General features: G+C 35.8%; 1 protein-coding gene across 1 annotated transcript in view; it reads left to right on the top strand.

Moving 5' to 3' along the window:
• The window catches only part of TBCA (tubulin folding cofactor A), an 86402-nt gene that overhangs the window by 43354 nt on the left and 19857 nt on the right, over positions 1-23191 (top strand). Inside the window, exon 2 of the mRNA XM_035014703.1 lies at positions 21404-21509. Within this exon, the coding sequence (XP_034870594.1) occupies positions 21404-21509 (106 nt within the window). The remainder of the gene's footprint in view (positions 1-21403; positions 21510-23191) is intronic.

Genomic DNA, 23191 nt, shown 5'->3' with positions numbered 1-23191 from the left:
TATATTGCTTGATAATATCACAAGAGGGTATGGCTAACCACTTTTCTACTAAAATGTGGATTATTTATAAGCAAACTAAAATAGGATAAAGTTCATTGTCATTTACTTAATATTAATTACACTAACTGAGAGATATATACTAGTATTAGTTAAGCTGTTGTTGCTGCCACATTGATTTACTTGAAAAATTAATTGTATTAAATTGTTAATTTAAAATTTTAATAACTTCTGTAATTGGAGATTTTGATTAGAATATTTTGGCATTTTGTATAGGGTAAAAATATACTTCAGAAATGTAGAAATAGAAATTTATCAAATATTATAGTCAGAATTTTTATTACCTGCCTCTCATTTTGGATTCCAAGTAGGTGTTGTATAGAATATGGTTAACAAGATCTTAACCAGGTAAGTTGAAAAAGTGTTCCTTGCTCAATTTAATTTGAGAGGGGCTGAGGTAGAGTTTAACATGTTTCCTTGTAGGATTATTCAGAAGCTTTCACTGTGTGAATCTTTAAGAGCGGAGTAGAGATGCAGTATTTCCTAAGCTTTATTCATAAAAATCTTTTTCTTTTGACCACATCTATTAACATCCCTTGGAAGAGCATTCCTTTGTGTTCTGTGAGAGAAAACAATTGTTAACACATTTGAAAAATAGGCAGTTTAGTTATATTTACATGGTGAATTAGAAGATAGATTTGCCTGCTGCATATCAACATTTTGAGCCAGCTCCCATGTCTTTTTTTTTTTTTTTTTAAGATTTTATTTTTAAGTAATCTCTACACCCAACTTGGGACTCAAACTTACAACACTGAGGTCAAGAGTTGCATGCTCTACAGACTGAGCCGGCCGGGTGCCCCACCCCATGTCTTTCTTTAACCCCAAATGCTGCAGTTATTACCTGGGTTTTTTAGGTTGACCAGAGAAAGGTGTTTGTTATAGGCATGTCCATATATAATCATGGTAGTCTGTCCACAGAATCAGGATCCTGAAAGATTCTATCAAATAACTTCTCTGCAGTAGTCCAGGAAGACTGTGTAGAACAACTTGCAAAAAGTTGTGATGCTCTTAGAATGACATAAAATTCATTGTATATTCTTCTGTTTTTGTGAGGTAAGTTAGAGGATTTTTATGGTTTTACATGCTGACGCATTGTTCATGGGGCAAGAGCTAACTTAGGGTGGTGTGCCTCCAGCTGTGAAAATGCAACATTTTTTTGGAATATTTTATTATTTATTTATTTTTATTTATTTAAAATTTATTTATTTTAGAGAGGGAGGAGGAAGGGCAGAGGGAGAGGGAGAATCTTAAGCAGGTTCCATGCCCAGCGCAGAGCCCGAAGTGGGGCTCAATCTCACAACCCTAGGATTGTGACCTGAGCTGAAATCAAGAGTCGGACACTTAACCGACTGAGCCACCCCCTGGTGCCCCAAAATGCAACATTTTTAAACAATGTTTACTGACAAATTCAGAAAGTTAGGCTGTAAAATGACTATTTTACTCGGAGTAAACAATTCAAGAATAAAAGGGTGAAATATTAGAGAGATACAAACTTTATAAAAACTACAGATTGTATTTAATGTGACATAGACTAGAAAGATTTGTAGGGCTTCAGAGTCACTGGGGATCAGTAATCCTAGAATAATTCAGAAAATTTTACTATATTAAATTTTAAAACCGGATTTGCTAGCTGTTAAAAATTGTAGCACATAGAGCTCTATATCAAGTATCATTACCAAATATTATTTAAATGCAGTTAAAGGCTTAAAAATTTGGCTTGAATGAAAAAAATGATTTTAAACATGATAAGGTACAAAATAAATATATATTTAAAGTAGGCCCTTTAGCATGTACCGAATTACTCTGTGTGTATACTTTTGGATAGGAATACAGTGTGAAAATTATTTTCAGCGCTTATATTATTCTGAATGGAAGTTATCAGTTAATGATTATTTTGTTATTCTTCCATTATAAAGGGCTTAAACAAGATCTCAGTATCAGTAATATAAACACAGGAGAAATCTTTGTTTCTTCTTGAACCATTTGACCTAATGAACACATCTTAGTACAACAAACTGAAAAAGTACATTACATATCAAAGTACCTTTGTATAATGTTCATCATCCCAAAGCCATGAGTTTTTCTCTGCATCCTAGAGCTCTACAACTAAAAAATCCCATATTTAGCTCCCAAATGTTCTCATCAGTAGTTCTAAGAATAACTTGAGTTAATGTATCACCAAGAATAATTACTATAGTAAAATATCATTAAATTTGGCTTATTTTATAATTTGATAAAATTCAGATATTCTAACTAATGTTAACTTAGCTTATTTATGAGAAGTGAGTGTCATGAATCAGCTAAAGTCATTTTCGTTAAGTGATATTTTCTTTGCTCATTTTAGTTTTGATAACATTAATTTGGACTAACTATATACTTCATCATCTGTCTGAATGTTTTAGGCAAACTGAACTGTTTCACAGAACAGAATGATGGTGTTGGATATTCCTGTTAATATTATAGTTTATTGGGGTCCTCTTTGGATGCCGTCCCAAATCCCTTTTAGATCTAAGTTATGTATAACAAATTTAGAAATAAATTATGAATAATAATAGTACAGATGCCATTCTTCCAATATAGTACTGTTCAGCTACCATGTTTTCAGTTTTCTTCTTTTAATGCATCTCAGATTGAATTGGCTGGGTTTGGTTTGGTTTTGTTTGTTTTGTAGCTGCATCACACTCTGACTCATATTGAGCTTGCAAGCCAGGGCTGCTTTATCTAGTTCTTGTATGATTCCAATACTGACAGCTCAAGTTGGGAAAAAGGGTATCATTTTAGAGTGGGATAATGACGAGCTCACTTTTCAACCTAGTTCAGTTAGTTGCTGGTGGGATATCTAACTAATAGAGATGTTATTAAGACAGAGATGTGGGTTTGGACAGAAGATAAAAAGTAAATGTACAGAGAGATTTATGATTTTTAGGTGATAATTAAAACTGTCAGAGGCTTTTGTGTGGAGATGAAGCAGCTGTGGGAGGTGCTGTTGCTTTTTCTGTACAAACTCAAGCAGAGACTATTCACAGTACCTTTATTAGCCCTTCCATTAGTACATACTTTTCAATCTCACTGGTATCTCAAAACCTTTAAGGGACAGTTTAGAGGATTAGTGAAATAATTAATTTTACATTTTTATTTGTGAATTATTAATTCTTAAGTTTATTAATCCCTGAGATTCATAATATTGCAAAGAAAATAGTGGTATTGGTTTTATATTTGTCATGCATCATCTTAGCTGTTTATGGAATGTCCTGTCATATTTATTAAAATTATTAAAGCATGTATTCTATTTGAACAGTGACTATAACTTGAAACATCTCCAGTTTAGGAGAAGGGTACTGGGAGATGATAAGGTAACAAATACAGTAAATGAAACAGTTTCTTTCATTTAGATAACAAATTGATAACTTGTTTCTTCCAGTGATTGGGAACTGAGCCACACTGGGGGTAGGGTGTGGGTGGCAGGTTGCCTTTTCACTTTGTACTCTTTTGTGCTGTTCAGATTTTGAACGATGGAATGATTTTAGTTTGGGAACAGATAAAAGAAATTTAAAATTTTGAAAATTACTGTATTTACTTCATAAGGCAGTATAATGTGTTAGTATTGACACTTAAAGTTAGAAGTCGTCATTTCAAGTCGTGATTTCACCATCGCCTGGCCAGCTGACATTGGCTGAGTCATTTCACTTATTTGAATCCCAGTTTCCCATTTGCCCTACTTACCTCTCAGGGTAATTGTGAGTTCACTCAAGTATGTGAGGCACATACTCCGATAGGTGCTAAGAGTAGGAGACACCTTTTCAATCGTATGGGCATCCACTGTCAAGCGTAGAACTAGACCAAAAAAATTTTTTTAAAGATTTTATTTATTTATTTGAGAGAAAGAGCACAAGCAGAGAGAGGGGCAGTGGGGGGAGGGAGAAGCAGACTCCCCACTGAGCAGGGTGCACCAGAACTAGACAAAATAATTTTGATAAATCCTATATATTTTGAAGATCAGTAGGAAGGATTTACAGTAGCAGCTTGGGAGTGGTAGGGAAGAAGTTACTGTGGTCCTTCCAGAAGACATGGACATTTGAGTTTATGAAGAGTGGTGGGGAGAAAGGATAAGGAGTGAGAGAAGGTATTTTGCTAAGAAAAAGCTCTGGCTCCATCTCATTTGATGTATGTTTGTGTGTAGCACATACTTGTTTTATCTATTTTAAGGTAGTACTGTAGCACGTTCTTCCTCAGTTTGCTAATCCCCAAAATTTTGGCTATAATTATTAGTTGAAATTTGGGGAATTCTGACTTGGGACTTTACAGTGACCACAAAAGAATTAGTAGAGAATCACTAAAACTCAACCAAATTTTTAGTATATACATTTTGCTGTATAGACCATAAGTATTAAATCATCAGATTTGGATGTCAGTCTATAGTTCTTTCTTACTAAGGAACTAGTGAGAATTCTTAATTCAGGGGCTAAGCCTCTAATTTGCAGTTCACTTGCATTTTCCCAAATGAGTAGATTTTTATTCCCTGCATCTTTCTTGGTGTTTTTGTCCCCATATACTCTTGTATTTCTTCTGTGTGCCTAGTATCTCATTACTATACCCTTAGTCTTCAAAAGCCTAGTCTCCTACTTTGATTTCTATAGACTGCTTTCTCCTGGTGTGTTTAGCAGAAAAACTTGTTGTCTACTTTACTTGCTAAGTCATGTATATAACTTTTTCTAATCTTGAATATTTTTTCCCTCTTTAGTGGTGGGAAAGATACAAATTTTAAATCCATTTAACAGGAAGTTATTGAGCTCCTAAGTTATAAGTACAAAGGGTTTACTTGGTGCCATATTGTTTCCTTTGTAGCACCATTAAATATCTTACCCCAGAATAGTTTGTAGACTTTTAATGTTGAACTACCTAATACCCGCTCTCCTGTAAGTTACAGTTTAGGGGCATTTATATTTTACTATTTAATATTTAACATCGAAAATCCTGTTTAAGTTATAGAAGTACTTCGTAAATTGAAAATAATGATATAGATAGAAGATTGTATTATTTATTACGGATATTAGCCTCCTTAACACCGTGATTATTAAAAACAAGCACAGGGCGCCTGGGTGGCTCAGTCGGTTAAGCGTCTGCCTTCTGCTCAGGTCATGAACCCAGGGTCCTGGGATCGAGTCCCACATCGGGCTCCCTGCTCAGCGGGAAGCCTGCTTTTCCCTCTCCCACTCCCCCTGCTTGTGTTCCCTCTCTCGCTGTCTCTCTCTCTCTGTTGAAAAATAAATAAAATCTTTTTTAAAAAAAAATAAAAATAAAAACAAGCACAAATGTTTAAAGTTTTACACAGGTTTAGTTTTTGTTTTTCAAAGATTTTATTTATTTATTTGTCAGAAAGAGAGAGAGCACAGGCCGGGGGAGCGGCAGGGAGAGGGAGAAGCAGACTCCCCACTGAGCGGAGAGCCCGACATGGGACTCGATCCCAGGACCCTGGGATCACCATCTGAGCCAAAGGCAGATGCTTAACCGACTGAGCCACCCAGGCATCCCACACACAGGTTTAGTTTTAAGTGTGAAATAGAGACTTTTGCACAAAATTTATATGGAATATTTGTTAAAACTGTAGAAGACATGAAATTGGGTATTATGTAGGTACTTTCCTCTTTACCTTTTTCATGCGTATTTGTAAATGAGAAGAAAAAGATGAGGTGTCTCAATTTCTGAGTGATATAGCAGTTCAGAATGAATGAGTTCAAAGTAAGAAAGCATTATTTCATAATTGCAGAACAATCTTCTGCTTTTAATGACTCACTTTAGATGCTTTTAGCCTCAGAATAACAGAAAATCAAGCTATATGTGGGTTAAACAGTAAGGATGTTCATCATCTCATACAAGAAGTAGTCTAGAGGTAGGGTGCTTTCCGAGTTAGTTAATTGAGTAGATTGATACCATCATCAAAAATTCAGGTCCTCTGATATCTCAGAATGACCTGTCCTTTTCAACTGGATCCTCTCATGATCTCATGGTACCTACTGCCACAAGTGGCAGATGTTACAGGTGATGATGTCTGGGGAAGAAAACGGAATTGTATCTGCTTATGTTGCATTTACAAAGAATAGCAACCTTCTCAGAACCCCCAGTGAATAGCCCTTATGTAGTGTTGGCCACAGTTGGGTCACTTAGACATACCTAAGCTATCACTTGGCAGGGGTGGCTTCTTTCTTTGAAGGACATGGCTGCTTGGATGATCATAAAATTCTGCGGACAGGTAAGAAGTGGCTGTTGGGTAGGCAACCAATAGTGCCTGTTGCAATTGAGCCCATTTTAATTTTTTTTTTTAATGTGTTCAAATGTTTAAGAATTACTTTAAAAAATAAGTGCATCAATGTAGAGTAATAACTATGAATAAAGCAGTTCTTTGGCACTTAACAGCTATGAGAACTTACACAAGCTCCATGAATTTCAGTTGAGTTATTACTAAAATGGGAATAATAATGGTATCTATTTTATAGGGTTGTTTTGAGGATTAAATGCCATAATGAATGTAGTGTGCTTTGACATAGTATTTGGCCCATAGTAAATGATCACTATGTGTTAACTGCTTTTATTATCATATTTTAATTTTAACTTACCTTGAATGATTTAAGCTTTTGCCTAAATCTATTATATAATATGTTTTATGGGATGTCAGTATTGTAACTATCTAAGGCTAGTTTTGGGGGAAGCAGATTTGATGATGGCCATTGGAAATGCTTAAACGTCAAAAGTCATTCATCCAACCTAAGTTCTTAATAAGTGTTGCTGTCTGTTTTCAACATAATTCTGATTATTATTACCATTTTTGATAAAAGTTTCATGAAATAATGTAGCTTGTATTCATTTCTGGAATATTGACCCTGGTTCAGTTCTATTTAAATATAAAGACTTTTTTTTTTTTTAAGATTATTTATTTGTCAGAGAGAGCACGCACAAGCAGGGGGAGCAGCAGGCAGAGGAAGAAGCAGGCTCCCCGCTGAGCAAGGAGCCCCATGCGGGACTCGATCCCAGGACCCTGAGATCATGACCTGAGCCAAAGGCAGACGCTTAACCAAATGAGCCACCCAGGCATCCCTAAAGACTTTTAAAAACATTGTAGGGGGGATAATTAACAAGGGACTGTAAAATGGGAATGATACTTAAATAGGACTGTAAGTATTTAATGCAGTAAAGTACTTAACAATATTAGGCCCTTAATAAAAGTTTCTTTTCTTCCTTATCTCATACAATAAACATGTCAAAAGTATTGTTTGTTTCTTCAGAGACAGAGGAGGTTGTTACCAGCTGTGTCAGTAGGGGAGAATGATAATCAATTAGGAAAAAGGAAGTCATGCTAGGAATTTCAAATAAGGATTTAATACAGGAGATGGATTATACAGGTGTTGATATAACTTTTATGAAATGCTCAAATTTCATTGGCTGGCCAAGGGTCATCTTAGCCATCACTTCTATCATGGTTTTTATGAGAAAAAAATAGGTAGGCATACCTTAGCTTTTGAACAAACATTAAAAATACAAATATTTCAAATAAGTTAGGAAAGATGTATTTTACTCATAGTTCTATTCTGACAGTTGCAAATGAATAAATTATATATTATTTTAAATATGGTATATAGCATAGGATTACATTTCTTTTTCAGTGGATGCTATGCTGCCCAAAGGAGATTATTCTTACAAAACTAAATTAAATGAATTTTCTTTTTCATTAATTGCTTCATATTAAAACCATAACTCTAGGAGTGGCGGGTGCTTTTCCTGGAGTTTCCGGTTGTTAATTGAGAGGGGGATAAAAGACATGATTTCCCTTTATCTTCAACTCATTGTATCTATTCCTTAGAATCTATTCCATTCTTCTTCTTAAAGATATTCTTGTAAGATTCCACATTAAGATTCTAAGCCAGGTCTACAGCAGTTTTAATCCTGGGATTTTTTTTTTCTTCATTAGACCATTGCAGTTATATTAACCATGATTTTTTTTCTTGATTTTCATCTTCCATTTGCTGGAGTACATTCTTAAGTAAATTTCTCAGAAAGAGGGAATTGCAGATAAACTTCTGAACTTTTATAGAACTAAAAAATATTCCCCTGGCCTGTGACTTATTTCATCAGTTGTCCATATGACTTACTGTCTCCTTCAGATCTTAACTCACATATCCTCTTCTCAAAGAGGCCTTCTTTGACTATCGTATTTTAAATTTCAAATCCTGTGTATTACCAGTCCTTCTTTATTGCTTTTTCTCTTAAAGCACTTAACACATTCTAACATGCTATATATTTTGCTTATTTATTTCTTCTATTTCCCCACTAAAAAGTGCTGTACGGCAGAGATTTTTGTAGTTTTGTTCACTGCTACATCCTTGAGATATAAAATCATGCCTGGCACATAGTAGCCCCTCAGTAAATATTGCTAAGTGAGTTAGTTAATGTTTCCCTCACTATTACGATTATATATTGAAGTTATAAATAATTTTCTCTTAGAACTTTTCAGGGATTGCTCCATTGTCTTCTGGTATCTGGTGTTATTAATGCAAAATATAATGTCAGTCTCCTTTTTTTTTTTTTTCTTTTTCCTTTTATGGGTGACCTGTTCTCTCTTTCAGAGCTTTCCCTGGGTGGCTCAGTCAGTAAAGCATCTGCCTTCGGCTCAGGTAATGATCCCGGGGTCCTAAGATTGAACCTGGCATCAGGCTCCCGGCTCAGCGGGGAGCCTGCTTCTCCTTCTCCCTCTGCTGCTCCCCCTGCTTGTGTTCTCTCACTTGCTCTCTCTCATATGAATAAATAAAATCTTAAAAAAAAAAAAGAAACTTTCATTTTCTTAGATCTCTGGAAATTTTCAGCACTGTACATAGATTACACAGTACTGAAAAAACTGTAGGTTTTTTCATTGATTCTAGTTGGTACTGAGGAAGTTCTTTAAATTAAGATTATTGTTTTTGTCCAGCTCTGGGAAATTATATTCTTAAAAAAAAGAAATTCTTACCCTGGTTTTTTGTCTGTACTATCTACAACTGTTGATTATCAAATTTATCTTCTTTTCTCTTCGTGTGCCATTTTCCATATTTTTCTCTTTTTAATTCTGTATCTTTTTAAGGTTTGATAAGTTTATTGATAGTTAAACAGTGAAATCTGGCATACTGTTTTCTTTGACGAAAATGAAATACCAATAGGCTACAATAAGATAGATTGATTTAATATTTGTATTTTGTTTATTACTAATAATAATGGATGGCAAAGGTGGCTTATCACATTAATAGGAAAAGGAAGTATTCATCAGTAAATGAACACGGCTTATTGGAAGAGGACTTGCTCTAATTTTTTATCAGACACTATATGTTTTAAATATTATGTAATAAAATATTACACATCCATAAAACTTATGAGTAGAGATGTTCATTACAGTATTATTTATAATATGGGAGTGGCCTAAATGTCCAATAGGGTAATACTTTATTAAGCTCTCATACTGGTACTGTGAAATGCTTGGTGACCACTAACAGCTATATTTTTCAAAGAATGTTCAGTAATATTGAAAATGATACATTGAGCATAGCATAAAGTATATAAACTTGTTGAGTCATTATGTTGTATACCTGAAAGAAATGTAACAGTGTGTGTCAACTATACTTCAATAAAAAAGACAGAAAGAAAATGATAAATTATCCCAATTATTTGTGTATACACACACATATAAATTTTCACACGTGTTTAATAAAAAGGACTAGTGGAAAGTATTCAAAATGTTAATACAGGTCTATATTCCCATATATGAAACTGTTGGGCCAATATATATTCCTGAATTCCAAATTTTTTAAATTTTAGAACAGAAATATATGTTTTTATAACATCTGGAGAAGTACTCTATAATCAGACACATATTTCTGCACTGAAATGTGACTAATTCCACATTAAGTAGGATACATAAAGTTTATAATTTCATGTCAGCAGAGGTTACATTTTGCTGCTAAATCAATTTGTGCCAAACTTAATTTTAAAATTTCCTTTTTTTTAAACCTTTTTGGATTTCAGAATTATGTACATTTTGGATCAGTAGTTACTTAAGCAATAAAATTATGAATTTTTTTAATTTTTGTTTTTTTTATAATTTTTCACGTATTTCTAGGAACATATAAATATTTATGTTACAGGAAAAATATTTTAGCAACAAATTTAAAAACTATGACTATTAAAAAAAACTATGACTGTATTTCTTACTAAATCTTAGCCTTTCCTACAGGAAGGGAAAAGAGCCAAATTCACTGGAAGATATTCATTCAGTGATTTAGCAAGCACCAGCTTGCATTCCCAACAACAGTGTAGCAGGGTTTCACTTTCTCCGCATCCTTGCCAACATCTGTTGTTTCCTGACTTGTTAATTTTAGCGATTCTGACTGGTGTGAGGTGGTATGTCATTGTGGTTTTGATTTGTATTTCCCTGATGCTAAGTGATGTGGGGCATTTTTTCATGTGTCTCTTGTCCATTTGTATGTCTCCTTTGGAGAAATGTCTGTTCATGTCATCTGCCCATTTCTTGACTGGATTATTTGTTTTTTGGATGTTGAGTTTGATAAGTTCTTTATATTTAGATACTAGCCCTTTATCTGATATGTCATTGGCAAATATCTTCTTCCATTCTGTCAGTTGTCTTTTGGTTTTCTCGACTGTTTCCTTTGCTGTGCAAAAGCTTTTTATCTTGATGAAGTCCCAGTAGTTCATTTTTCCCTTTGTTTCCCTTCCCTTTGGTGACATGTCTAGCAAGAAGTTGCTGTGGCCGAGTCGAAAAGGTTTCTGCCTGTGTTCTCCTCTAGGACTTTGATGGATTCCTGTCTCACATTTAGGTCTTTCATCCATTTTGAGTCTATTTTTGTGTATGGTGTAAGGAAATGATCCAGTTTCATTCTTCTGCATGTGGCTGTCCAATTTTCCCAACACCATTTGTTGAAGAGACTGTCCTTTTTCCATTGGACATTCTTTCCTGCTTTGTCGAAGATTACTTGACCATAGAGTTGAGGGTCCATTTCTGGGCTCTCTATTCTGTTCCATTGATGTGTGTGTGTGTTTTTGTGCCAGTACCATACTGTCTTGATGATGATGACAGCTTTGTAATGGAGCTTCAAATCTGGAATCGTGATGCTACCAGCTTTGGTTTTCTTGCTCAACATTCCTTTGGCTCTTCAGGGTCTTTTCTGGTTCCATACAAATTTTAGGATTATTTGTTCCAGCTCTGTGAAAAAAGTTGATGGTATTTTGATAGGGATTACATTGAATGTGTAGCTTGCTCGAGGTAGCATAGACATTTTCACAGTATTTGTTCTTCCAATCCATGAGCATGGAACGTTTTTCTATTTCTTTGTGTCTTCCTCAGTTTCTTTCATGAGTGTTCTGTAGTTTTCTGGGTACAGATCCTTTGCCTCTTTGGTTAGGTTTATTCCTAAGTATCTTAATGGTTTTGGGTACAATTGTAAATGGGATCGACTCTTTAATTTTTCTTTTTTCTGTCTCATTGTTAGTGTATAGAAATGCGACTGATTTCTGTGCATTGATTTTATATCCTGCCACTTTACTGAATTCCTGTATGAGTTCTAGCACTTTTGGGGTGGAGTCTTTTGGGTTTTCTGCATAGAGTATTATATCATCTGGGAAGAGTGAGAGTTTGACAGCTTCTTTGCTGATTCGGATGCCTTTTATTTCTTTTTGTTGTCTGATTGCTGTGGCTAGGACTTCTAATACTATGTTGAATAGCAGTGGTGATAGTGGACATCCCTGCCGTGTTCCTGACCTTACGGGAAAAGCTCTCAGTTTTTCCCCATTAAGAATGATATTCACTGGGGCTCCTGGGTGGCTCAGTTGGTTAAGCGACTGCCTTCGGCTCAGGTCATGATCCTGGAGTCCCAGGATCGAGTCCCGCATCGGGCTCCCTGCTCAGCGGGGAGTCTGCTTCTCCCTCTGACCCTCCCCCTTCTCATGTGCTCTCTTTCATTCTCTCTCTCAAATAAATAAATAAAATCTTAAAAAAAAAAAAAAAAGAATGATATTCACTGTGGGCTTTTTGTATATGGCTTTTATGATACTGAGTTATGTTCCCTCTATTCCTCCACTGTGAAGAGTGTTAATCAAGAAAGAATGCTGCACTTTGTCAGATGCTTTTTCTGCATCTACTGAGAGGATCATATGGTTCTTATTCTTTATATTTTTGTAGTGCATCACATTGATTGATTTGTGGATGTTGAACCACCCTTGCAGCCCAGGAATAAATCCCATTTGGTTGTGGTGAATAATCCTTTTAATGTACTGTTGGATCCTATTGCCTAGTATATTGGTGAGAATTTTGGCATCCATATTCATCAGGGATATTGGTCATTGATTCTCCTTTTTGGTGGGGTATTTGGTTGTGGGATCAAGGTAATGCTGGCCTCATAGAAAGAGTTTGGAAGTTTTTCTTCCATTTCTATTTTTTGGAACAGTTTCAGAAGAATAGGTATTAATTCTTCTTTAAAGTTTGGTAGAATTCCCCTGGAAAACCATCTGGCCCTGGACTCTTGTTTGTTGGGAGAATTTTGATTACTGCTTCAATTTCCTTGCTGGTTATGGGTCTGTGCAGGTTTTCTATTTCTTCCTGTTTCTGTTTTGGTAATTTATACATCTCTAGGAATGCATCCATTTCTTCCAGATTGCCTAATTTGTTGCCATATAGTTGCTCATAATATGTTCTTATAATTGTTTGTATTCCTTTAGTATTGGTTGTGATCTCTCCTCTTTCACTCATGATTTTATTTATTTGGGTCCTTTCTTTTTTCTTTTTGATAAGTCTCACCAGGGGTTTATCAATGTTCTTAATTCTTTCAGAGAACCAGCTTCTTGTTTCATTGATCTGTTCTACTGTTCTTTTGGTTTCTATTTCATTTATTTCTGCTTGAGTCTTTATTATTTGTCTTCTCTGCTGGGTTTATGCTTTATTTGCTGTTCTTTCTCCACCTCCTTTAGCTGTAAGGTTAGTTTGTGTATTTGAGAACTTTCTTGTTTCTTGAGAAAAGTTTGTATTGCTAAAACTTCCCTCTTATGTCTGCATTTGCTGCATCCGAAAGGTTTCGAATAGTTGTGTTTTCATTTTCATTGGTTTCCATGAATTTTTAAAATTCTTCTTTAATTTCCTGGTTGACCCATTCTTTCTTTAGCAGGATGCTCTTTAGCCTCCATGTATTTGAATTCTTTCCAAATTTCCTCTTGTGATTGAGTTCCAGTTTCAAAGCAGTGTGGTCCGAAAATATGCAGGGAATGATCCCAGTCTTTTGGTATGGGTTGAGACCTGATTTGTGACCCAGTATGTGATCTCTTCTGGATAATGTACCATATGTACTCGAGAAGAATGTGTATGCTGTTGCTTTAGGATGGAATGCTCTGAATATATCTGTGAAGTCTATGTGGGCCAGTGTGTCATTCAAAGCCCTTGTTTCCTTATTGATCTTCTGCTTAGATGATCTGTTCATTGCAGTGAGTAGGGTGTTAAAGTCCCCTACTATGATTGTATTATTATTGATGTGTTTCTTTAATTTTTTTTTATTAATTGGCTTATATAATTGGCTGTTTCGTGTTAGGGGCATAAATATTCACAATTGTTAGATCTTCTTGTTGGATAGATCCTTTAATTATGATATAGTGTCCTTCCTCTAGGACCAGTCTTTGGTTTAACATTTAATTTGTCTGATATAAGGATTGCCACCCCAGCTTTCATTTGATGTCCATTAGCATGATACATGGTTTTCTACCTCCTCACTTTCAAACTGGAGGTGTCTTTGGGTCTAAAATGAGTCTCTTGCAGACAGCATATCGATGGGTCTTGTTTTTTTATCCAGTCTGATACCCTGTGTCTTTTGATTGGGGCATTTAGCCCATTTACATTCAGCGTAACTATTGAAAGATGAATTTAGTGCCATTGTATTACCTGTAAAGTCACTGTTTCTGCATAATGTCTCTGTTCCTTTCTGATCTGTGTTACTTTGGGCTTTCTTTTGCTTAAAGGATCCCCCCTTTTTTTTTCTTGAGAGACAGAGAGCATGAGTGGAGAGAAGGGCAGAGGGAGAAGGAGAAGCAGGATCCCCCTGAGCAGGGAGCCCGATGCAGGGCTCAATCCCAGGACCCTGAAGTCATAACCTGAGCTGAAGGCAAACGCCCAACTGACTGAGCCACCAGGCGCCCCTTAAAGGATCCCTTTTAATATTTTATGGCTGTTTGGTTATCACAAATTCTTTTAGTTTCTGTTTGTCCTGGAAGCTTTTTATCACTCCTTTTATTTTGAATGACATCCTGGCTGGATAAAGTATTCTTGGCTGCATATTTTTCACATTTAGCACCCTGAATATATCATGTCAGTCCTTTCTGGCCTGCCAGGTCTCTGTGGATAGGTCTGCTGCCAATCTGTTTCTACCCTTGTAGGTTTCAGACCCCCTTTTTTTTTTTTAAGATTTTATTTATTTACTTGACAGCACAAGTAGGCAGAGCGGCAGGCAGAGGTAGAGGGAGAAGCACGCTCTCTGTGGAGCAGGGAGCCTGATGTGGGGCTCAATCCCAGGACCCCCAGGATCATGACCTGAGCCGAAGGCAGACGAGTAACCACCTGAGCCACCCAGGCACCCCGGTTTCAGACATCTTGTCCCAAGCTGCTTTCAGGATTTTCTCTTTGTTGCTGAGATTTGTAAGTTTCACTATTACATGTTGGGGTGCTGACCTATTTTTATTGATTTTGAGGGGGATTCTCTATGCCTCTTGGATTTTGATGCCTGTTTCCTTCCCTAGATTAGGGAAGTTCTCTGCTATAATTAGCTCCGATATACCTTCTGCCCCTCTGTCTCTTTCCTCTTCTGGGATCCTAATTATTCTAATATTATTTTGCTTTATGGTATCACTTACCCCTCGAATTCTCCCCTCGTGATCCAGTAGTTGTTTATTTCTCTTATTCTCCGCTTCTTTATTCTCCATCGTTTGATCTTCTATATCACTAATTCTGTCTTCTGCCTTATTTATCCTAGCAGTTAGAGCCTCCATTTTTTTGTTGCATCTCATTTAATAGCCTTTTTTATTTCGACTTGGTTAGATTTTAGTTCCCTTACTTCTCCAGAAAGGGATTCTCTACTGTCTTCTGTGCTTTTCTCAAGCCCAGCTAGTATCTTTATAATCGTTATTCTGAACTCTAGCTCCAACATCTTACTTATGTTCATACTGATTAGGTCCCTGGCAGTCAGTACTGCCTCTTGTTCTCTTGTTTGAGGTAAGTTTTTCTGTCTTGTCATTCTGTCCAGCGAAGAATAGATGAATGAGAGAACAAAATACTAAAATGGCAACGAGCCCAGAGAAATATACACTAAACAAATCAGATGAGTCCTGAAACAAACAAAATTAAAATTAAAAAAACAAAGAATGTAATCAGACGGGTGGATGAAACAGAGCAATACACTGGATCCTGTGTGTATTTTGACCTTTTAGAAAACTAGATCCCAAAATTGTAAAGAAAAATTACATATGTACAGAAATAAAATTAAATACGATGAAGTGATAGAATGTAACTATAAAAATGAAAATTAAAAGACAAAAAACAAGAGAAGAAAAAAAGAAGGAATATACACAGGTTAACAGAACAGAGCAATACGCTATATTCTGAGTATTTGGCTCAGTTTGTTAGAAGAAACTACATCTTAAAATTGTAAAGAAAGAAAACATATATATATATAAATAAAATTAAATACATTGAAAGGATAGACTGTATCTGTAATGATGAAAATTTAAAAAGACTTTAAGATAACAAAAAAAAACCAAAAAGAGAAAGAAGGAAAAAAGAAGAAGAAAAAGAGAAAGAATATGATCAGGCAGGTGAAGAGAACAGAGCCATACACTAGATTCTGGATGTATTTTGGTCTGTTAGAAGAAACTGCATCCCAAAATTGTAAAGAAAGGAAAACTTCTATATTTACAAAAACAAAATTAAATACAATGAAAGATAGAATAACTATAAAAATGAAAATTAAAAAAGATTTTTAAAAAGTTGATTAAATCATTGAAAAAGGGAAGAGGGAAAAAAATTAAAATTGAAAGACTAAAGAATCATGGGGGGAAAAAACTGTGAATTCTATATGCTGTATTCCCCTAGTGCTGGAGTTTTGCAGTTCTCATTCCTTGGTAAAACTTGGTCTTAGCTGGTTGTTCTTGCTGACCTTAGTGGGAAGAGTCCTGTTACATTGATCCTCAAGTGTCTTTGCCTGGGTGGAATTGCACTGCCCTTGCCAGGGAGCCAGGCTAAGTGATCTGCTGGATTGCTGCATGTGGCTTTTGTTCCCTGAAGGCTTTCCACACCACTTTTAGAGGATGAGAATGAAAATGGTGGCCTCCCAATCTCCAGCCCCGGAGCCAAGAGCTCAGGGCCCCACTCCTCAGTGAGCCCTCAGGGAAAAGCAGTCCGTCACTCCTGTCTCCCTGGTCTCTGTCTGCTCTATGCTCACCTAGCCTGTTACTGAACATTTGTATCTCAGTCATGGGACCCCATTTTGAGTCCCCAGACCCTGAAGACTCGTGTGGTGCATAACTGTGCGTCTCCTCCCCAGGTAGGAAGGGGAGACTCGCTGATTCTGCCACTTGCTGGGCCCCTGCTCAGAGAGTAGTCGCCTGCCTGTGCTGGGGTTTGCAGTTTATGGCAACCTTGAGCTGAAAGCCCACTCCTGGGCTTGTTGATTGCAGCTGGCTTCCCCGCTCGGATGCCTGGGAGCTCTGCCACACTCAGGCACCCCCGGTCTTTCTGAGACCCAGGGGATCCTGAGACCACACTGTCTCACCTAGGATTCCGCCCACTTTGCCACCTGGCCACTTCTCAGGCAGGGATGTCCCTCACTGGAGCAGACTTTTAAAAGTTCTGATTTTGCACTCCACTGCTATATCGCTTTCCAGTAGCTGGCTTACGTAGGTTCCCTCCTCCTGCAGTTTATCATCCCATATACTGCCTCAGATTCACTTCTCCGCACCTCCTACCTTGGAGAAAGTGGTCGCTTTTTTATTTGTAGAGTTGCAGCTATTATTTTCTTAGATCTCTGGTTGAGTTTGCAGGTGTTCAGAATGATTTGATAGCTACCTAGCTGAATTCCTGAGACCAGGTGAAACCAGGGTCTCCTACTCTTCCTATTTCTGTTTATTGCTAAATATTATTCTCTTATATGGGTGTATCATATTTTATTTGTCCATCAGTTGATGGGCTTTTGAGTTGTTTTCACATTTTGCCTATTATGCATAATGCTGCTATGAACACTCATGTACAAGTTTTTATGTGGACATATGTTTTCATTTCTCTTGGGTATACACTTAGGAATGGAATTACTGGTATATATGGTAACTCTCTGTTGAACTTTTTGAGGAATGGCTAAACTTCCAAAGCAGGTATACCAGTTTGCATTCCTACCAGCAGTGTTTGATGGCTTCACTTTTTCCACATCCTTGTCAGCAACACTTGTTATTATCTTTTTTTTTCTGACTTTCTAATTATAGTCATCCTAATGAGTTTGAAGGGATATCTCACTGTGGTTTTGATGTACATTTCCCTGATAACTAATGAAGCCTTTTCATGTGTTTATTGGGCATTTGTGTATTTTCTTTGGAGAAATGTCTATTCAGATTCTTTACCCATTTTTAGTTGGGTTATTTGTCTTTTTATTATCAAATTGTAAGTTATTTATAGATTCTAGATATAAGTTTCTTATTCTATGTATGATTTTCAAATATTTTCTCCCATTCTGTTGTCTTTTTCACTTTCCTAATAGTGTCCTTTGAAGCACAAAAGTTTTTAACTTTGACAAAAGCCAATTTATTTTTTTTCCTTTCTTTTTCTTACAGTTTTGGTGTCATATCTAAAAATTCACAGAGTCATCAAGATGTACTCTGAAAAAAAAAAAAAGATTTACCCCTATGTTTTCTTCCAAAAGTTTTCTAATTTTAGCCTTTTAGATCTTTGATCCATCTTGAGTTAATTTTTTTATATGGTTGGTGTAAAGTGGGGAGGTGGGGTAGAAATCACAGGTAAAAATCAAACTAAAGATGATATGTCTGAAGATACTAATAAATAAATAAGTAGCAGGAGATACATGAACCAAGACTGCCCAAATACTAATTATTAATGTTCAGTGAAGAATGCATGGGATTTACTATGCTATTTTTTCTAGATTTTTTTTGTTTGAAAATATCCATAACAGAATGTTTTTCTTAGTATCAGTTATAGTTTCTTGGCACCATTAATTACATTGACCTATCATCAGTATCCTTTGCTTGGTATTGGACTATTAGTTATTAGATGGCCTCAAGTACAAGTTGGGGTATAACTGTGAAAATCTTAATTACTATAATAAAAACTGTACAAGCAAAACAAATTAAGCTAAAACTTTTTTATCTCAAGGTCTCTAAATTCTTGATATACCCAAAACTTGTGTTCTATTTAGAATTTTATGAACAGTATGTTTAAATGTGTTGTATACAAATTCGTGTAGTTTACAGCTTTCTACAATCTACTTCTCAGGCTTCTGTTGAGGGACAGCTGTTCTGGAGAATGCTGAGTGGAGAAAAGTCTTTTTTTTTTTTTGCCTCAAATAAGCTTGCAGTTGAACAAAGATAAACTGATTTCCTTACCACAGGACTTCTCAGGATCTTTAATATGCAAATACAAATCCTAAATCTTTAATATTTGGCCCGCAGTGTTGTTTTGTTTTGTTTTGGTTTGGTTTCTTTTTAGAGAGAGCGTGAATGTGCACTCTTCTCTTTGTAACAGAACAATAGAAATACGGCAAGGATATAAAAAATTGACCAACACCATCCAATCACTGGATCTAATTGACATTTAGAGAATACACCATTTGACAATACAAGAATACACATTCTTTGTTTTTTGGGATTTTTTTTTTGTTTTTTTGACAGGGTGCAGAGGAGGAGAGAGAGAACCTTAAGCAGGCTCCTCGCCAGCACAAAGCCCCACGCAAGGCTCAGTCTCACAACCCTGAGATCAAGACCTGAGCCAAAATCAAGAGTCAGATACTTAACCAGCTGAGCCACCCAGGTTCCCCAGCAAACAGTGTTTTTTAAGCTTATTTGACCACTTGTATACCATGGAGTAGTTTGGAAAACATCAGACTACATATTTAAAAATCACATTAATGCCATACTTATATAATTAAAAATTTAAGTTATTTATCACTCCCCTGATTGTCATTTCTTAAAGTTTCTCCTTTCTCCTCCTTATGTCAATCCTTTTCTATTGCTCTTATTTTTGTAATTTCTTCTCAGGTATTTGTCTAACTACTGAAAGTGACCAGATTTTGAAATTGCTATGTTTCTCTATGGGTATGAGTTTGTTACTAACAGAAAATACTTAACACTAGTAGAAAATATTTTCAGTTAATTATGCCTTTAAAATATAATAAATTATGACTTCTATTTGTACTTGTTATTTAACTAATAACATTTGCAAAACTTGCAAAAGAGAGCAATGTTTAGAGAATTACAACTATTAGATAAATTTTGTTGTCTTTCTAATTGAATTTTGCTTTATTCCAAAAAATTTAGAAAATATTGCTATAGGAATAACTAGCGAACTTTAAAATTATTCAAAATTGAAAAAACTGGTGAACTTTGATCCAAATCAGGAAAGATGGCACCATTACAATGGAGAAGCATAATGAGGATGATAAACATCCTAGGGGTGGTGTTCAATGTCAGACCTCTTTTTTTTTTTTATATACATTTTATTTATTTATTTGACAGAGAGAGACACAGCGAGAGAGGGAACACAAGCAGAGGGAGTGGGAGAGGAAGAAGCAGGCTTCCCGCTGAGCAGGGAGCCCGATGTGGGGCTCAATCCCAGGACCCTGGGATCATGACCTGAGCTGAAGGCAGACGCTTAATGACTGAGCCACCCAGGCACCCCCAATGTCAGACCTCTTAATGAGACCAGTGAATAACACTGACTATTGGCATTTTATATGTAGTAGTGAATGGGTGAAGGACTATACTCATAACTCACTACTTGCTATTGTTTTTTTGTATTAATATTCAGCTATAGGAATGTTTTAAAAGTCAAATGAAGAATAAACTCAAATGTAAAAGCTCAAAAAAAAATTTAACTCCCAGCTGACCTCAGCTGACCTCCCCTACCCCGGATCATTAGGGCTTTTCTCCTCAGGTAACCAGAAATAGTACTTTCCCAAGTAGTGTCTCCCTGATTATTTGTTTCTTGAGTATCCTCTGTTACTTGTTTATATTCATTGCCCTGCGTGGTGCTTGAGATTCTTTCCCCCTCTGTTCCTTCCTTGGTGTACACACACTCTCTAAAATAAATAAATAAAATATATATATTTTTAAATCCTGTTTTGAAATATACTTAAAAATCTTAGTGTCATTGCAAATTATTAGACAAAAGCCATTCTCTTATATTTTTAAATTCCATCCCAGAAACATAGGTCTAGAAATTAATAAATGAGTCAGATGGAGAAAGCTACTTTTAATATATATGAACACTGAAAGCTTTTTATTCTGCTGTTTAGATATTGTGAGTGTTAGTGTTTTCTTGAACTACATTTTTGTTTTATATTAAAACTGATAAACCAGGATTAGAGGAGATTGAGCTATTATGATTAACTGTACTTTGGTTATTTGAGGAATAATCAGTAGAACTTTGTATTTCTCTCTTCCAATTTATTGTTGAAAATCTCCCTGATCTTTATCAATATCTTTTCTTGTTTCCACTGTTTGTCCCTAAGAGAACCATGTCTAAATTATCTACCCCAGTCCCTCACACAAGGAAGGTTAGGCATCAAAGTAAGTGAATGGTAAATACTTGTTAAACAATTTTATTGTTGAAGATAATGTAATCTTTCTTTGTGATTTGGCATGCAATATACTGATTTTTTTTCCAGTAAGTTGAGCTTTTTCCGTTATGTTTCAAGTACATGTATAAAAATTTGGAAACAATATATTAATTAAAAGGACAAATGTTAGTACATAATAATTTTGTGTGTTTTTACATTGTAAATACAATTATTATAGTGAAACATATTTTTAATTAAAAATTTAAGAATTTCATGCTTTGAAGATTATACTTGCTTTAGACAGGTATAGGACTTACGGGCCTGAGGATCAGACTTATATCTATGGCAAAGTATTTTTCTTTTCTCCTTAACCTTCTCCCCATCTAGTACACATACTTTGGTATTCTAAGTATGTTTTATATTTACATTTTCTTTGTTTCCCATGGTCTGTTTGCTAGAGAGAAAGTTAATTCTAATTCTTGGAACCATTTTTGGTTTATTTATAGATTGGTCAAAGAAAAAATGATGTATGAGAAAGAAGCAAAACAACAAGAAGAAAAGATCGAAAAAATGAAAGCTGAAGATGGTGAAAATTATGCCATTAAAAAGCAGGTAAATTGTATCTTTAATAATAATAGCTAACATTTACAGAATACCATGTTAACTAATATTTTAACAGCCCTTTGAGAAGGTGCTATTATTTTCTTCTTTACTATTAAAACATCCGTTTAAAATTAGGGAAGCAGGGGCGCCTGGGTGGCGCGGCTGCCTTCGGCTCGGGTCATGGTCCCAGAGTCCTGGGATCGAGCACCGCATGGGGCTCCCTGCTCAGCCGGGGAGCCTGCTTCTCCCTCTGCCTCTCCCTGACGCTCCCTCTGCTTGTGCTCACTCTCTCTCTGTCAAATAAATAAATAAAATCTTAAAAAAAAAAAAAATCAGGGAAGCACAGGTTACATAGTTTGCCCACAGTCACAGAACCACCACGCAGTATAGCTAGGGTTTGAATACAGGAGTTCTGGGTCTAAAATTTGTACTCTTATCCATTAAGCTATCCTGCCTCTCCATTTTAAAAATGTATTAAATATAAAAATGGGGGCACCTGCCTGGCTTAGTGAGAAGAGCATGAATGTTGATCTCAGGGTTCTGAGTTTTAGCCCCACATAGTTTGTAGAAATTACTAAAAAAAAACCCTTAAAAATATTTAATATATAAATGGCCTAATCTTACATTAAGTGTATTTGTATTTAAATTTACAAATATTTTCCCCAAACTGATTTGAAGACCACCAAAATAAATATATATATTACAAGTGGCTTCTTCTGATTATTCTCATGACAAATATCAGTCTCCTTAGTACTGCACACAAGGCTCTTCTTAATTTTGGTACCTGCTTATCCAACCTTATCTCTTGCTATTCCCTCCCTGGATCTCTTAGGTCTTGCCTTTTTGTTTCCTGAACATGCTCTTTTCCTTTTTTTTTTTTTTAATTTTATTTTATTATGTTAATCACCATACATTACATCATTAGTTTTTGATATAGTGTGCTCTTTTCCTTTGCCTCTGACATACTGCATGTGTGTGAGATGCTCTTCCTACTTCTCCCACCTACCCTTTCCTTATTAATTCCTGTTTATCTGTTAAACATCCCCTACCCTCTACCTCAGTCTCCTTTGCTGAAACTCTCCCTTCCCCTCCCCCTGTGCTCATTGTCTCCTCCACCCCGTATTTGTGTGTGTGTGTGTGTGTGTGTTTTAACCATCAAGAGTTCCATCTGCAATCTCTAGGTCTTAAGTTCATACCGTCCTATAACTTCTCCATTTTTATGTCCACTCATTTATTCACTCAACAGATATTTATTGAATCCCCTGCTACTTGCAAATACTATTCTAGGCATTCTTTTAGGCATGGCATTAAAAAGAACAGCAAACCAGAAACAAAAAAACTAGAGTCCCTACTTACTTGACATTCATTCTAGTGCCAGTATCTCCCAATTTATATCTCTGGGCTTGACCATTCCAGACATATATATATTCAGCTAATCACCTACTTGGCATATTCTCTTGGGTGCCCAAAATAAAAATCTTGGTCTTCCCTCAAGCTAACCCACCTTCTCAGAACAAAAATCTGTTCCTTCTCTTGTTATCCCCCTTCAGTAAATGATATCTCCAGTCATCCAGATACCTAAAACCAAAAATTTAGTGGATCTCTTCTTGATGCTTTTCTCTTTTAATAACCATATCTAATATCCGCAAGTCCTGTTTCTTATTCCCTCTTTTTCTTTCCCTACTACGACT

This window comes from Mirounga leonina, unplaced genomic scaffold, assembly GCF_011800145.1.
Source record: "Mirounga leonina isolate KUSES-001 unplaced genomic scaffold, KU_Mleo_1.0 Mir_168, whole genome shotgun sequence".
Lineage (NCBI taxonomy): Eukaryota > Metazoa > Chordata > Mammalia > Carnivora > Phocidae > Mirounga > Mirounga leonina.
The sequence above is the reverse complement of the archived record's forward strand: the minus strand, read 5'-3'. Positions and strand labels throughout refer to the sequence as shown.